We start from the raw sequence: 17,209 nt of genomic DNA on the forward strand, positions 1-17,209 counted from the left end.
AGATGCTTACTGTAAGTTAATTAAATGTAATCCAGTAGCAAATGTGTTAAGGCTTAGGGAGATGATGAGGCTGAAGCATAACACAAATTGCAGATTGGAACAATCCTGCTGCCAAATGCAGTTCTCACCCTAGAGCCCTCGGAATAGAGTCCTCAGGTACCCTAGTCATCATTAAACACAACTTTTTGTTATTTCGGTATATGACTTATACTTTTGTACAGTGTAAGACAGGTACCTAGCGTGGATCTCTGTTGTGAGTTTGCATGCCTGTAAGGGCAGCAAGAGAAATGAGAGACTGAGGGAGTTAAAGTGCTCAGGGATCAGGGTACAGCAGAGCCCTATCAGGTTGCCTTAGATCCAGTTAGCTATGCTTCATCCATACGTTGGGCAAAAGATTTCCAAAAGCCTGCAAGTCATTGGATATCCTATCCCTGTTTTGAATCCAGTTTTAGTTGGATACTAATTGTCCTTTGAGAGCTTCTCTAGAGTGACTAAAGTCAACACTGAAGTGAAGAGGCTTGAGAGCCGTGGTTGTGCAAGGCATCATCACAGGAGGAAGAAGAGGGCTCAGGTGTCTCCTAGCCAGCTGCAGGAGATAGTTACTGCCATAGTGCCACAGTTACATCATAGTTACTCTCTTTGACGTTTGAAAATGGTTTAAATAAAACACTTCAAACTGGAAATGTGTTAAAAACTCTACAAATCCTGCCAAATTAAATACATGCAGAGTTAAAATAACGTCCTAAAAAAAAAATGCCTTGTTTTCAATGTGATTATCTAGGTGAGCAGAACCATTCTCCAAATAAAATAATGTGCTTACTGTATCTTCCCTTTAAAAAAAAGAGAGCATAAACTTTGCAGAAATGAAAAGAAATGCTCAGCAGCAAAGACTTTTAAATAAATATCCTTTTAATTCTTATGAATGCCCCATTGATTAAAAGATACAGCCAGTAGAGAAGGCTGATTGTCCTGATTTGCACAAGCATTTACTTCTAGGAAAAGTAGGTGAAATTTGGCTGTAAAATGATGATTTAATAGTTTCCTGCTTACACGGCAGAAGCTCAAACGATCCTGGAAGGTAAGCTCACAGCAGGAGCCAGCCAGCGTTATCTGACTTCTGATGTTGCTGGTCATGTGAATCTGAGGGAGTCACTTAAATGCTGTGGCTATATTTTCCCACTAGTGAGGCTGAGATTTCTTCACAGAGGCAGTAAAAATGAATTAATATCTTGTAAGGTGCTTAGAAATCCTCAGATAAAGGCACTGCATCCTTGCAAAATGTTTCATGAACAGAACTGTCCGAGGTGAGCCCTATCTCTTTTTATGTAACTGCTTTCAAGGATCAGAAACTAATTGGACTCTGAGACGAAACAGTGTAGTGAAATAAGATGGGCCCACAGTTCTCAACATGCCTGTGATCAGTAATATCACAAGAAGCTGAATGGATCAGATAATTCTACTAAGAAGGCCTGGAAATAACCATGAAAGCCACTTTTTTTTCATTTGATGAAGCCAAGCTTTTGTGGCCTTAGCACTAGGTAGATACTTATACTCTTCAGATCACTTTGAAAGGAGCCTAATTAAATCCCAAAAGCTGACACAGAAGAGGCATATGAAACGTGAACCACCTCTGAGCTTCATCAGACTGCAGGTGATCAGGTGAGACCTGTGTAAAGTAACAGTCTGGGTCTGACCCACCAAGAAAGCTTGCCCTTTAAATATAAAGAGCTGTTTGGCTGGCACAAGTCAAGGTGGTGTTTTCCCAGGGTTAGCTGAACAGTCTGTAGGGGCTGCTTTTCAATAGCTAGTATTTATATAATTAACAAATACACTTTGGAATGTTTGTGGAGTATTGATGTCTGCCCAGTCTTGTTTGCAGAGTACACTCATTGTGATTTGACCAAATCTTAAGAAATATTGAGTATTTATGTCCTTGTCTGCTGACGCAGCTCATACTGGAACCCAGTAAATGTGCTGAGGTTTTTCAGATCCATAGAAGAGCTCACTAGGAGTAAAGGGTGCTGAGCAAACCATGTACAACATCTTGTGAAAACTGGTTCTTTGCTTGTAGCAGTAGAATCTTTTTTGTGTTTTGTATTAGTTCGTTAGAATCTCTTTTTTCCCGGATCCACTTGCATTAATTATTCTTAATATGTCGTGACTAGGGGTCTTAAAATTATTGCTGAAAAAAACCACCAGAAAAAGTTGCTCATGTGAGCAGCATCTAGTCATGAAATACCACATTTTATCTAACTTGTTTGTAGGTATGGAGGTATTTTGTTTCATGCCTCCAAAAGAAATGGGAAAGCTGTGTTAAGAAAGCTGTAGAGTATGCTACTGCAAGTATTGTAATATTATTGATAAATCACAGGTGTAATCTCGACTGCTGTGTCTAATTTTCGTCTCCCTCTTGGAAAGGACACAGCAGGAACAGAAAGGATGGTTGAAATTACTAAAGGCACGCGTGAGAATCGACCCAGAAGTGACTTGACTTGCAGAAGGATAAAGGACGGATATAATAAGGGCAAATAAAATAATAATGGTGTGGAGAGTAACTCTCATAAGCTAGTGAGGAGGGAATGAGGCAGACCACGAAAAGCAGGGAACCCATTTCGTGCGGTGCAGTAGCCCAGCGCCAGCAGAAATCGCCGGAGCCGGGAGCCCCGGCGGGCTCCGAGAAGCCTGTCAAGCGGCGGGGAGCGGGAGCGGCGTCCGCAGCCGCATTACGGTCCGGGCTCCCTGCCTGCTCTGCCCGGGAGGAGCGGGAGGGAAACAGAAAGAGAGGGAGGGGAGCAGGCGCCCGCCGCTCTGCCGCAGCCCCGGTGCCGCTCCGAGGCCGGACCCGGGCAGTTGCCGCCCGGGGGGGGGCTCGCAGCGCCCCTCGCCGCGGCCTCCGGGCGCCACCCCACCTCGACCCAGGGGACGGCCCCGGGAGCCCTGGGGAAGGGGGCGGGGGGGCGGGCGGGGGGGGCCGCGCCGGTGACGTCGGGTTTGCAGCAGCCCCGAGCGGCAGCGGGCGGGCGGGCGGGCGAGCCCCAGCCCTCGCCGCCGCCCGGTGCTGCGGCAGAGGGCGGCGGGCCGGGATCCGTACCGGGGGAGAGCCGCCGAGGAGGGCTCCAGCGGCGCCAGGATGTAGGCGCGGGGCGGCGGGGAGCTGCCGCCGGCAACGGGCTTCGCCATGAAGAAGCACTCGGCCAGGGTGGCCCCCCTCAGCGCCTGCAACAGCCCCGTCCTCACCCTCACCAAAGTGGAAGGTAAACGGGAGCGGGACGGGGGTATCCCGGGAAGACCCGGTACCGCGACAGGGAATGCTCCGGGGAGACCAGAGACCGCGACAGGAGATGCTCCGGGGCGATGTCCGGCGGCACCCACCGCTGTCCCTTGCGCCGCTCTGCTCCGGCTCTTGCTTCTCTCGTGCTTTAGAGGCAAAGGTCTCCTGGAGCTCCCCCTCTGGACCCAGGAGGAGCCCCTGGGCAAGTACCAGCCAGGCCGGACCCTGACGGGAGGGAGGGAGCAGGCTGGACAGGTATGACTCCCCATGGGGAGAACGTTTCTGGCTGCCAGTCCAGCTGCAATAGTGGTGGGCTTGGGGCTCTGTGGCCAGGAGGGACATTAGGAACCCAATAGCAGTGGGGGGGGTGGTAGACTTCCAAGGTACCGCAGAGCTCTTTGGAGACTTTCAGAGATAATGGCTGGGGAGCTTGGAAAGGGCAGTGATGTGCTCAGGAGCGTTCCCCAGAGAGCTGTGAAGCTCTCGGCATAGCCAGTGGGTAGGTCTGGGGGTGAGGAGCTGTGCTCTCGGGTAGAAACCTGTAGACAGAGAGGCAGAGCAGGTGAGATGGAGGGGGCAACACAGTGAAAGGGTGAACCGAAGGGGAGTGCAGGTCAGGAAGAGGAGCCCATCTGAGGGGTGGATATGAAGTTCAGTTCTTGAAGGAAGAGCAAAGAGGAAGACGGTAGTTGGTTGAGAGAATGGGGTTGGTGAGAGGGAGAAGGTTGGCTGAGAGGAAGGGAGGGAGGAGAGGCAGAAAGGGATGAGCAAGAAGAGGCAAAGAGGAAGAGTAACACAAAGGGAATAGTTGAACAGTAGGAGATAAAATAGGAATGTGCGACTCTGTAGAGAGCTCACAAAGAAGAAGTTTTTAAAAGTAATATTGAAAAAATGAGGGACAAAGAAAGGAAAAGAAAAAAATGGTAGCAATAGCTTTGTGGAGGAGAAGGTGAGAAAATGCAGAAATGCCCGAGAAGGGGAAAGGAACTAAAATGAGCACGTAAAAAGTGGAAAATCACCAGTGCCTGAAGATTGTTATTTCAGTTTATGGAGAATACAGCTGTTGCATTCCCCACAACATAAAAACCATCTGCTGCAGAGATAGGAAAAGAGGTCTCAGTTTTCTGACCAAAAGAAGAGCAGGCCTGATCTTCATTACACTATAGTTAGAACAAATAAAAGCCCTTGGAGTTAGCTCCATGCACAGTAGAGTGTTTCTCTGAAACTTCTCATTGGAGGCTCTTCTGGGCAGGGAGCATGTCTCCTTTTTCTTTTGGTGCACTGCACATGATTTATGAATCATAAATAATAATAACCCCCAGGTTCCAGCTTTGAAATGTGGGTCATCTCATTCCTCTTCTATCAGTTCAAATACAGTTTATTACCTACCTTAAATAGAAACAAAAGCAGCACAATCTTTCCCTGTGCCATAAAATTGAATCCTTTCAACCATTTCCATGTCTGCTGTGCATACCATCTCTTAGATACTCTCTTGCCACCCACCAGGAACTTTGTTGACCTAGTTGTACTCTTCTTTACCTCAGATCCTTTTTTCCGTTTATCATCAGTGGCAAAATCTAAATTGCCTTGGTGCTGTATGATAGGGCCCAGAGGTTGTGCAGAGGCAGGGGACAGTTTCCTTTGCTGTTTGCTTCCTTTTAATGAAACAGCCTGGCTTTGTTTGAAAGCTTCTTTTTCCAGATCAATTAACAACATTTCCTTTCAGACTACTATTGACTAATTTTGACAGCTGGTGTTTAGAGCCATCTGAAAAAGACAAGATACAGTTACGGGTAAAAATAAAGTGAGGCAGTGGGCATACTGTGGACTGTTGGCTTCCTTTGGTCCAGCTGCCATACCTCTGGCAAAGATTTGCCTTCCTAATGTTCTCTGGTAGCCCAGCTCCCTTGCAAAGGTGTAGCTAATGCTGCAAAAGCAAGGCAGCAAAAACTTTCCTCTGGTTTTTAGTTATTGTTTTCTCTCCTATCAACCACTATCAAAGCATTTCAAGGATCCGTGGCAGAACTACCAGGAATATGTTTCACTCTAGGACAGTTAGCCACTGTGAGCCTTTCATTGATATGCATCACTGTAAAGCCTTCCAGCATCCCCTCTATTTTCCTGTAGGTGCAGTAGCTTCTTTGCTTTAAAAGGGAGATAAGGACTTTGTGCGCCTTCAGAAGCGTGACTGCCATTTCAAAATATTTCAGAGATTGAATCATCAGTATGCTCTGAGCCTGCTATACCAGCACTTGTCAAGACAACTGTATCTCTTGGACAGGCAGTAACCATGCCATGTGTTTTCTGTGCCTAGTACCATTGCGCAGGCTTCATATTTGGAGAAATTTAGGCCCAGTGCCTGATTTGTTCTTTTTCATCTTTCTGTTGTTTTTCTTACCAGTTTATATCCATACTGCAGTGGCCATTCTTCTCAGACTGGCCAACTGACTGATTTCATGCTGTTTGTACGTGAAAGCACCTTCCTTGGGAAGGTAAATATTTCCATCCTTGCTCTGCAGCTTGGGATCTTCCACAGATAGGTAACATCAGCTTTCATGAGGAGCTGCAGGACAATCATGCAAGAGAAAACCCATTCTACACTTAATTAGCCCATGCTTAATGCTACTTATTCCCAGGCCTCCAGCGCCGAGGAAATGATATTGCAACTTCCCCATATGTTCTGTTGGGAAGAGTGACTGGTGATATTCAGAGTTGCTTATAAGGCAAGTAACACCTCTGCTTTTCAGTTATTACACATAAATGTCTAAACTAAGTTGCTGTGGAACCAGATTCTGCCACATGCTGAGATGGAGTAACCCTGTCTGCATCACTGGAGTTGGAGGGAATTTGTACAAGTACAAACGATAAGTGAATTTAGACCTTTAATACATTTGCATGCCTGCAGGAAATTCATCACAAGCATATCAACACTGTTGTAGTCACTTGAATAATAATTTTTTTTCACTTCTTTAGCAAGCACAAACTGAAGATCCCAAAAACAGCGAAAACTTTGACGAGTGGCTGTCTGCATCCTTAAAAGATGCAATTCTTATTATCCTCATTTTGCAGATGGAGCAACTGAGAAACTGCAGAATTAAGCATCTTGTCTAAAAACAAGGAGCACATCTTTTCACATAACAGGCAAAAAAACACAGTTAGGAATGGACTCCCAGACTTCCTACATGTTTTCTGGCTGTGGGAAGGCACTGCCACAAATGGATACAATAAGAGTAGGAAAAGACTTCTTTTACTGAAGTCCGTGACTTCAGATTCCTACTAAAACTTCCATTAGGGGGAATAAGCTCAAGTGCTGCATAAATATGTCTCTTGATAAATACTATGTAACTCTTAGCAGTGTTCTGCTGGTGGTGTTTAAAGTTTTTGGTAGTCATGCAATGTTTGCTTGTGCTTTGACTGAGCACTAGGGCAGTAAAAACCTCACCCAGAGGTTAGCATCTGTAGAAGCAAGAATTGTGCCAAGTGGTCTTTTTTTTTTGTATGAGAGCTGTATATTACAGAAATATGCAGTGCTCAGACATTCTAGAAAGCAGAAGCAGCTGGAGAGCAGGAGAGACTGGTGTCTCAGTGGTTTGACAGGGGCTGCAGGGTGGCATGTGCCCCCCTCCTCAATCTGCCTTTGCAAGGAACACACGCTGGCTTCTGCGTGGAGGAATTCAGTGGCAAAATCTTCACCTTTGTTCAGGCTGTCTTTCAGCAGAGAGGACAATCTTCAAGGTGATCAGGGCAGGGACCATCAAACCCACCTCGTGCTTTCTCCGTAGCTGTGGTAGCAGCTTTCTCTTGCTCCTGACCAGAGCTGGGATGGAATTAGTGACTCCAGGGATGAAGGTGATGGTAGCATACAACTACAGGAATGAATGGAGTGTTAATTTGCTGCCTGTCTGCTTCTCCATGGTACCTGCCAGCATGCACTCATGTTATCACAGGGTAAAGTCAATGTGACTTACTCCCCCGATGGGAAAGCGATAGTTCCCATGTTTACTCTGGGAACTGAGTGTTAAGTGCACATAGGCAGTGATTATGCTCTGGCTTTGCTGTAGGACAACTTTTACCCAATTTTGCTCTTCCTTTCAGTATTTTCAGTTAGGACAGCAGCATATTTGAGCAGATATCCAAGATCTTGTTCCAAAGATGTGAGGAGTTTCTTGTTGCATAACACCTGGCTCCCTTCCCAAATGGCACCATGCTTTTGAAGGCTTTAAACACCCCCAAAATGAGCCAGTCTTAGTTGTGCTGGGCTTATTCACTGGGGATTCCCGCCAGCTCATCTTTGATCCTGTCCCACTGGTTATTTCTTGCCTGTACAAACTCAAAAGCTATAGGTTTGGAGGTGACTCATTACTGCTGCACTGTATGTCCTCTCTCCAAATGATACAAAAATAAAATGAGACCATTTTGATGTTACTAAATGAATGCCAGAGCAGGAGCTTTAATATATCACAAAGCAGAAAGATAAGTCATTAAAGATTTATTCAAGATTCCTTACTTTAGTGGCTGAAATGAGCCAATATGTACACACTGTGGACAAACAATATTTTAATTTACAGTGACAGAATTTAAGAATAACAGCAAACATTGGATCATCTTCTCAGACTTTCTGTAGATCACAGACCATGACATTTCACCCACTTGCCTCTAGACAAAGTAAGGTGCATTTTGTAGTCATCTTGAATCAATTTAGGCATTTACTCTCAAAATACAATCAGATTACTACTTTATCTATTTAATTACAGATTTCTCCCATGAGAAGCTGAAACAATAACTAGCAAAAAATAAGTATGAAATTATCAGAAAGTGTCTCCTATTTTCATTATATAATTCTTATAAAAGAAATTGTGTCCCTCTTTCCTAATGGCTGATAGTTGTGAACAGTAGGATTTATAGCATTGGATCAGTTCAGTGTAAGAGCCAGACTTCAGAAAAGACAAGCAGTCCCACAAAAAACATCTATGGTGACTCAATATGTATTGCCCAGCAATTTCCCAGTTATAAGCCTCATATATAGCATTATTTATGTTGCAGGTTTTCCTAGCACATTACACTCTGCACAGCACATTCACTTATATTCCATGTGGATCCCTGCACTTGGCTGGGGTGCTGTCACCAAACTGAAGTCCACAACCCAGTTAATCTTTGTTAATTATAAACTATGAGATGCCACAGCAGACCTGGATAGCATCCCATGGAAGCAGGAATTTGACCAATCAAAGGGTAGATTTACTTTTTAATCTTCACTGAGTTTTGCTGACAGACACTGCAGCGTAAGATCAAAGGCAACAGGAAGCAAGATGGTGTTAGCAGCGCAGAGATGGCTTGCTTTTAGGCAGAGCTGCCCACTAGATGTATTGAAGAAGCCAGGTACCACCTCTGATGTTAACTGCCCAGTTACAGGAACTTGGATCCACTGTACTTGGGCACAATGCAGGGCTATGTAGCCTGGAAATTTTGTGATTCCTACTCAAGGCATGAATTTTGCCATGGGACCTAGCACCCTTTGTTATACAAAAATTATACGTTGACTCTTCTTGAAGTAATAGGTATAAATTTTTCTCATTATCACTATTTCTGGCCAAAACATTCTTTAACTAAATAAACAGAAATAAGGTGAGCCCCATTAGCCTTCTAATTCAGTCAGAGAGAATACAGAAGTGAGGAAGTATGATCTAGAAATGCCTTTTCCACAATCATCTCTAATTCCCTAGTGCAAATCTCAGCAAGGATAGTAGAGTATGGCTGAAAAGGACACAAATCTGACTTCTGTAGCTAGTTGAAACAAGTGAGGAAGAGTAGATTGCAAAAGCCTTGGTCACTGAAATAAGGAAGAAGCAAGTATCAAAGAGAAAATAGAAACTAGAATTTTTGCACGTAATGTTTTTTTGCTTGAAGTTATACCGAGTGCCTTGCTGCCAAGATGGTTTTAGCCAAACCTAGCTTTGTTATCAAAGGAGACACAAGTTCTGCTGAGCTTGCTGGTGAGAGGTGAGAAGGCATCTTACTTCTGGTAGACCCTTGAGCAGCAAATCATGTGTGGACTTGTCTGGATATATATATGTATTACTCCAACACTGTGTGCATACAGTTCATATCAACTCCACACTAATATCTGGTTATTGGTTTTGAGAGAAAACAGAGAACTGTCTTTTTCTCAACTTAGGACCTAAAAGAAGGACCGTGTTTGAGGTTTGATAGCAGACAAATCCTTTAGCTTCTAAGAGATCGGTCAATTCGAGTTAGAATTCAGTATGCAAGAAACAATGGGCTATAGCAAAATCTTCTGTCTAAAACTGTGTTTACTTTAAGGCTAAAGAGCTTTGAATTGTGGGAAGCTCTATAAGGGAAAAAGAACATAATCCTTTTTTTTTATATATAATATACAGTCAGCACAGCCTCTGCAGTTAGCATGAATTGATTTACCTCTTCACATAGATACTTGTATGCATGTAGTGGTATAAATGTGCTGTTTATATTAGTACAAGTAGTTGAATTCCCTTGGAGATAAAACTTTTACTCAAGAAAGACATGTGGCACTCAAATACATGGCTAATTAATACAGTAGTTTCCTGCAGAGAATTCAGTCTGTTTTTTTCTACTAAAATAGACAATCATCTCTCAAACCTTTGTTCAGGCTGAAATTTGCACAAACTCTGATCAAAATTTGCCCGGAATACAGTTTTGATCATAGCTTATTTTCCTTCTAATGGGAGTTCTGCTTCCACATAGATGCCGGTCTCCTCAAAGAAATGATAAAACTCCCAGGACATTGCCAAGTAACTCATTGTAAGCTTCACTCCAGTTTTTATTCAAGAAGGGAAGGCAGAGTACTGAAAAAAAAATCATTTTTTCGTTATTATCAAGAGTATATGCCTCATCATCAGTATTGTTCTTTACATGCTTTTATGGTTGTTATTTTCCAGTACCACAATGCTGATACTGTAATAAACACCCAGGATCTTCCATTTACACTCTGGATTCCAGTCATTAATAATAAAAAGGACAGTATTTAGGGGAACTCCTGAGCCCACAGAATTCAAAGTGGAACATCATGTTTTAACAAGACCTATTCAAATGCAGCACTTTTACTAGAATGTCAAGTCAATTGCCTCAGAAGATAAATTAAATGGATTAAAATCCAAATTCCTGCAGAAATGAGTTGATACATTTTCAGCTCTCTATCAATAACAGGTATTAGAATATATATTTTGCAGGAAGCCTTGCTGGAGTATCTAACAGAGGAATAAAGGCATATATACACTAAGGAGGAGATTTTAGCATATCTTCAGCAAATATGTGCAGATTATGTATTTTCAACTCCTACTAAGCTTAGGAATAATATTTAGCATAGGTTAAAACAGCGATTACTATATAATAACCATCACTTACAGAGAACACTATCTGTGAGTAGTACTTTAGGATTTGAGAAAACTTGTTACAAGACACTTGTGACTATTTGGTACAGGTTAAGCTATGTGGATGATCTGGTGGTATCAATGATAAGGGACAGATTTCCACAGACAAGAAGACAGAAGAATCATCTTGACTACCTGTGAATCAATAGACCTTTTTCCTAGCCTGCTGAAATTAAGACAAGGTGTTCAGACAGGTTTGAATATCCTGCTTAGATTATTGTAACACTTTATATAATAAGTTGATTTATATTATGAATTCCAATAGCAAGAGAAGCTCTGAACTCAGGATATGTTTGCCTTGCTTGGAATCTCTGTTCATGCAGTTTTCCGGATGGAGTTTTCCCCATTTCCAGACACCTACATCCTTTATTCTGTAGCCTCAAGCAAACTCAGACCTTCTGACCTAGTAGGTTTATACTCTATGTTCTTGAAAATAACCTCTACTGTGGATTTTAAAACTATCAGCTGTATTGATTTATTCTTAATTTAGTCATGCCATTCCATGATCAAATTAAGTAAAATTATCTTTATCTTTTACTTTAAAGTATTTAGAGAAAATGCTTTAAACTTCTACAGTTTCACATATATTGTCTAAAAATCCATATGTGAAATGGCATTTTGATCAAATATTCTCATTTTAAAACTGATGTAATAAAGGTTTATGGGGTTATGCCATTTTTCCTGTTACAATACATTAATTGGTATTCATTAAAAAAAATGTATTACTGGTCTGTTACACCTTCAGCATCAACCACGGGGAACTGTGGGCAATCCCAAAGTCATTGCCACACTAAGTGTTGCAGTCTCACTGACCAGCCACCCATGGGGACTCACAGCTTTCCTGCAGGAACCCAAGAGCAACTTCCTCAAAAATGACATGCATAACTGACATATGGGGCCTGACCAAAGGTCCTTCTGGTCCTGTTTCCAGCTTGGTGGAAATGATTGTGAGGATGTATTTTCTGCCTGAGATGCATCTCTCATAGTGTGGTTGTGCTGACTGCTGCAGTTCCCCCAGATGTAGGAAACAACTTTTTTTTCTCTATTTTCTGCTTTGTTCCTAGTAGGTTTTGGCAGTTATTTTGCTTTTTTAGCTGCTCGTGGACACTGACTTGCCCTTTTTGTGGAGCAGCCTGTGTAGGGCTCAGGATCCTTGGTAGCAATGGCCAAAGCCCGTTGCTGAGGGCACCGTATGTGGGTTGTTTACTCCCACCTGCATGGCTCAAACGCCACTCTTCTCCATCTGCCAGTTTCCGACCCAGTCACATAGCCTGGCATCCCTCACAGCTGGCCCTTACCCTCGCTGACCTGCCAAGCTTCATCTTGTTAGGAAACTTTGTCACTTCACAGCTCACTGCAGGTTGCCTGTGGTTACAGTGTGGGTCCCACAGCAGACCTGTGCAGAGCTTTAGCTACTTTACCTGTTGCTGTGTTTACTCCTCACTGTTTTCCTATCTTGTACTGAGCCTTTTATCCATTCCAGCAGCTTCCCTGACTGCTTGTTTTCTGTAAGGCCCTTTGGAGTGTGATTTTGTCAGAAGCCTCTTAAAAACCTAGAAAGGGAAACTGCATCTCCTTTATCAATGTGCCTGTTGACCCCCTCAGAGGACAGCGGTGAGGCTACAGTATGAATCATCTAGCTTGCCTGGTAGATAATGTTGAGCAGAGACCTGTGCTTTACACCCTGCCAAGATACCTGTTCTTTACTATTTCTCCTTCTTTGTAGCATTCATCATCACTATGTTTCAGAGTCGAGTTGGCAACTAAGTAGCTGAACCCTTTCCTTCAAAAAGTGGAGGTGGATCACCTACTGCTTTTCAGTAGCTTACAGTGTAGGGCAGCCTTCCACCCTCAATGCTAGAAGGAGCAGGGATCCTGTCTGCCCAAGAGGGTGCCCTAATCCGTAGGCCCTCTAAGGCCAGAGGAACCCAAATATCAGCAAAGCTGATTTGCTTAGAATAGAAAACATCTTTATTTTTTGGGAAAGCATGAAGCGAGGAGGTCAACTACAACGACCTGAAAGAAGGTTGTAGCGAGGTGGAGTCAGTCTCTTCTCACAAGTGACAAGGAAGGGTACAAGAGGAAATGGCCTCAAGTTGTAACAGGGAAGATTTAGATTAGATTTTAGGAAAAACTTCTGTCACCAAGAGGGATGTCAAGCACTGGCACAGGCTGCCCAGGGAAGTGGCTGAGTCACCGTTCCGGGAGGAATTCAGAAGACTTGTAGATGTGGCACTTATGGCCATGGTTTAGTGGTGGACATGGCAGTGCTGGATTAACGGTTGGACTCGATCTTACAGTTTTTTTCCAACATAAATAATTCTGTGATTTTGTCATTTGCCCAGAGGAGAAAAAGTGAGGCTCTAGATCTTGTTCCAATGACTACTTCAAATACAGAATGGAAGTATTTCACGGAGGTGACTCTTAAATGAGAGACAGAAACTCTCAAAAGTGTCTTTGAATCCCAGCAGGTACTGGGTGTAAGAGAGGCACAAACCTACTTAGGAGTCATATTGCCTAGGCCTGCCCAAGAACAGATTCTTTGGTATCTGAGGAGCTCTAGTGGGATTGACAGGAAGGATACAGCTGGTTCAAGCAACCTTGATGAAGCTAAAGCTAATTTGGAGATCAAAGGAATATCCCTTGATGCAGAAGTTAACCTGTACCTGCTGTCATTACTGATCTGTGCAGCAGAAATACAGGCCTTTGGAAAGATTGATACATGGAGATACATGGCTTCCAAAATGAAATACTAACAATTCCTTAAAACCAGCTATCAGGATGACCTGTGAAAGGAGAGGTCGTCATTTACAATGACATGAGAAAGTTGCACTTGTGCTGTAGGTGATCTGCCAGGCAACAGATATGTGTCTAAGACCTCACTCTTCAACCTGACCAACTGTGAAGAAAATGCCTGGGCAACATATCTGAATAAATATCAACAGTTCAGATTTAGACAACCACAGTGGCAATTAGAAACATAAATCTCTTTGTGGACTTGGCATTTCATCTTCTGTTCACAGGATGATGCCTAAGCCATTTTTTCACAGCTTAGCTCAAAAATCCTGAACAGATAAAACATGCATAACTCATGTGGTAGACGGGAATGGGATAAAAACACTTGGAAGAGTTTGGGAGTCTGCTTTTGAGGCAGATACTATCATCTGTCCAGAAAACCATCACCAGAAGTCATTGTGTGTGTTCTTAGGAATGTTTGTAACTGGTAAGTAATTGTGTTGGAACTAATTGTCTCTCACTGATCTCTCCATGCAATAACTGTTGGGTGAAGAGGAAGTCACACAGCATTCAAGGTTGTGAGAATGCACCTTGGGTAGTATACTCCTGCATGTCACAAGTTACTAGAGCTCCAACCATGCTGAGGGTCAGGTGGTATCTTACAGGACTTGCCTCAGCTCCTTCCCCATCATTTATGATATGCAAGCTTTACATGCTTGTTCTGTACAGTGCCTAAGCAGCTACAAAACATTTGAAAGGCTGGCAAAATGGGAATATCTTGAGGATGGCTCATTTATAATTGTCAGAGAGACTTGTGAAGATTCTTGTATTTGTCAGATTTTTTTCCAGGAGTCTGATTTAGAGGGCAGTTTCAGAATATGCTTATGTTGAAGTATGTTCATAGCCTGGGGAAGCTGGTGGAATTGTGCATTATTATCAGGCACATGTGTCAGTCCCTAATAGAATCATAAAATCATAGAATCATAGAGGATGGCAGGCAGGACCTTAGTCTGTGAGGGTCACTTTCTTGTCATGAGGGCACCCAGCACTTTAGTAATACTTTCTTTCATTTGCTGATGATCTGGCAACAGCTAAAGCAGTTTGCTAGTGACAGCTACATACGTTTGTGTGGTAGAGCCCAGCTCTGAGCCTATCAGTGCTGTTTGCAGTGGCTTTGCTCTCTGTTCCTGACAGCAGCAGTGGAGAAGTGGGCCTCATCTCACTCAGCTTCAGACACCTACACTAGAGACACCTACTTCTGAGCTTGTTGCCCCAGACTGTTTAGAGATATTGGAGAGAAACAAGCACTTGGAGAGAGTGATTCATCTGGCTTGTTTTAACCATCTGCTTTAGGAGGAGATAAATTGTGCTTGGAAGTGTCTTTTTTTTTCTGTCTACTAACTATGCAGAAAGTGTAAATGACTGTCTCAGATATACAAGTCTGCACAGCAGATGTCTCAAACTGAGAAGATAAATGCCACCCTTGGTTTTTATCAGTATCCCGTTTTTTGCATATAGAGTGAGGTACAGCGTGGTCCTTTGGTAAGGCATTAGCTATCCAGATGTGCACAGGAGTCTTAAACTTTAAAGCACTTCTGAAGTGGTCTGGACAGACTACTTCTGCTGGGGGTGATGGTTTTGAACCAAGTGCAAGCAAGAAGGGGTACATCATCTAAGGCATGTGCCTTGTGTGGAGTGCCTTCCAGTGCCTGTTTTTCTCTATGGCCTCATCCAGGAGAGTGGAGTGAGTAGCTCATGTTTAGATGTCCTTGCCACAGGTATCTGAAATCATCTAAGCAGGATCTCACTGGTAATGGAAGAAACAGAAAGATAACTGTTTTCTGCAGTTAGGGATCCACGTGGGTAATGGCATTGGCAGTAGCACTCAAGGTGATTTCCTTCCACTGCTTCTGAATGCCATGGGAGAGGGTATAGCTGAAAGGGAGGAAGGGAGGATGAGTGTTTCCACTTGGGATTTATGAAACAGGAAAATGAATGAACAAAGGGGAGAATGAAAAGCCAAATTTAGTAAAAGCAAGATAGGCATTTTTCCTCTATCTTGGCATCTTGATTTACTCTTTTGGGGAACACAGTAGCATACAGAGCAGTCTGCTGCAAGAAGTAAAGGAAGAAACCTCTTAGAAGTCTGGAGGAGGATGTCCAGAAATAAAATGCTTTAGTGTCCTGGCTCATCCATTCTGAAAAGCCATTTTGCCATCTTTAAATTCATGTGCATTTAATTGCCAGCTGGCCTTCGAGCAGTACTAGGAAGAGAGTGGAGGAGATTTTAATCTATGTGTGGGTTTAATGTCACTCCATCTGTCCAGCTGCAACTTGGGCAACAAAAACTGTACCCATGGGGACATAGGGACTGGGCAGGGAAAGGTCCAGCTCCAGGTATTATGCATGCCAGCTGGCAGACAAGTCCCCAGCACAGTAAATGGAAGGATGGGACCATGGGAGTGGATTATCACCTGTAGCATCCACCATTTCCAAAGGCAGTCTGGCTTGGAGTGGATCACATCCCCAGTGTCCTCCAGGACATCCATTGGCAGAAGCTGTGCTCATTTGGCATCTAGCCCTCCAGCAGCCCAGGAAGTCATGAGGGCATTATGCAGTTTCACTGGCGGACAGTTAAAAGAAATCTCAGCTTCTAACTGGTAATCACCAGGTCAGTGATTTTTACCCCATCATTTTGAAACCTATCATGCCTAGGGTAAGTTTTCACTGTGTCTAGCATGTGAATGCATCCAAAGAATGAGCGAGCACTCCTAGAAATCTAAACCTCCAGCTGCAAAATCACTTTAGAAGTGATATGTGCAGTATTATCTTTTGCTGAAAGGGAAAGTTTCTGTTGGTATATTTAACACAGCACATTAATTTAACACCAAATTAAACATACCTGAACATGTAGTTCTGCCTATGGAGCAGAGACACATCAGTAAAGTTTAGCTTTATCTCATAGGGAGTAATAGCCATGGAAAAAGAGTTAAAAGGCAGTAATACTCATGCAAGCTGTCCATATGAGCTGCTGACTCATGTGTATGTGCACAGTGCAACGGAGAGCAGGATGGGTGGCTTCAGCTCATGGTGGGGAGAAGATTCTCAGCAGCGTCTGTTGTGAAGTGTCCACCAAACACTGCATTATTTCATGTCAAGTGTCTGATGCGTCAGATAATACAGTTGTGATATTCTTCCTGTTTGGTAATTGTCAAGACTACTTGGGCCCAAGGGCCAGACACAGTATCTTGCTGTCTCTGTGATAATTCTTATTTTAGAGAAAATAACATAGCTTCAGTGCTGTGATTCAGAGCACCTACTCCTCCTGGGATATCACATACCCTAGTGGCTTAAGGCATGTTCCCTAATGTTCCCTTCAGCAAGAGGAGTTTATTTAAATCCTGGTTTCCTGCTTCCCGGGGGAGTAACTGCAGAGAAGACAGGGACAGTGGGTACCCTGCTAGCTGTCTTCTAGAAGGAGGTTTTGCCTGCCTCTCCAAGCAGTTGCAGAGGTGCAAACTGTGAGTGGAGGAAGGCTCTTCGCTGTGTTGACACAGTGGCAAAATCCCATCCTAAGCACTCACCTGACAACCTGGATGCCTGGGTTCCTTTTTTTTCTGTGCCCAGGTCTCCCAGTGGTCCATGGGAAGGATGCTGGAGTTCATTAGGGTGTGTGAAGTTTTTGGTGCTATAGTGGCAACACCCAATAGAAAAGCTTGAGAGGAAATGGGAAATTCAGTAGCCGCTGGGAAGCTTGTGTGGTGGACAGCAAGAG

General features: G+C 43.6%; 1 protein-coding gene across 1 annotated transcript in view; it reads left to right on the forward strand.

Moving 5' to 3' along the window:
- Positions 1 to 3,021: 3,021 nt before the first annotated feature.
- The window catches only part of LOC104553903 (solute carrier family 35 member F3), a 63,465-nt gene continuing 49,277 nt past the window's right edge, over positions 3,022 to 17,209 (forward strand). The window contains exon 1 of the mRNA XM_061989762.1: positions 3,022 to 3,254. Within this exon, the coding sequence (XP_061845746.1) occupies positions 3,179 to 3,254 (76 nt within the window). The 5' untranslated portion in view covers positions 3,022 to 3,178. The remainder of the gene's footprint in view (positions 3,255 to 17,209) is intronic.

The sequence above is a fragment of the Colius striatus genome, chromosome 2 (genome assembly GCF_028858725.1).
Source record: "Colius striatus isolate bColStr4 chromosome 2, bColStr4.1.hap1, whole genome shotgun sequence".
In the NCBI taxonomy this organism is placed as follows: Eukaryota; Metazoa; Chordata; class Aves; order Coliiformes; family Coliidae; genus Colius; species Colius striatus.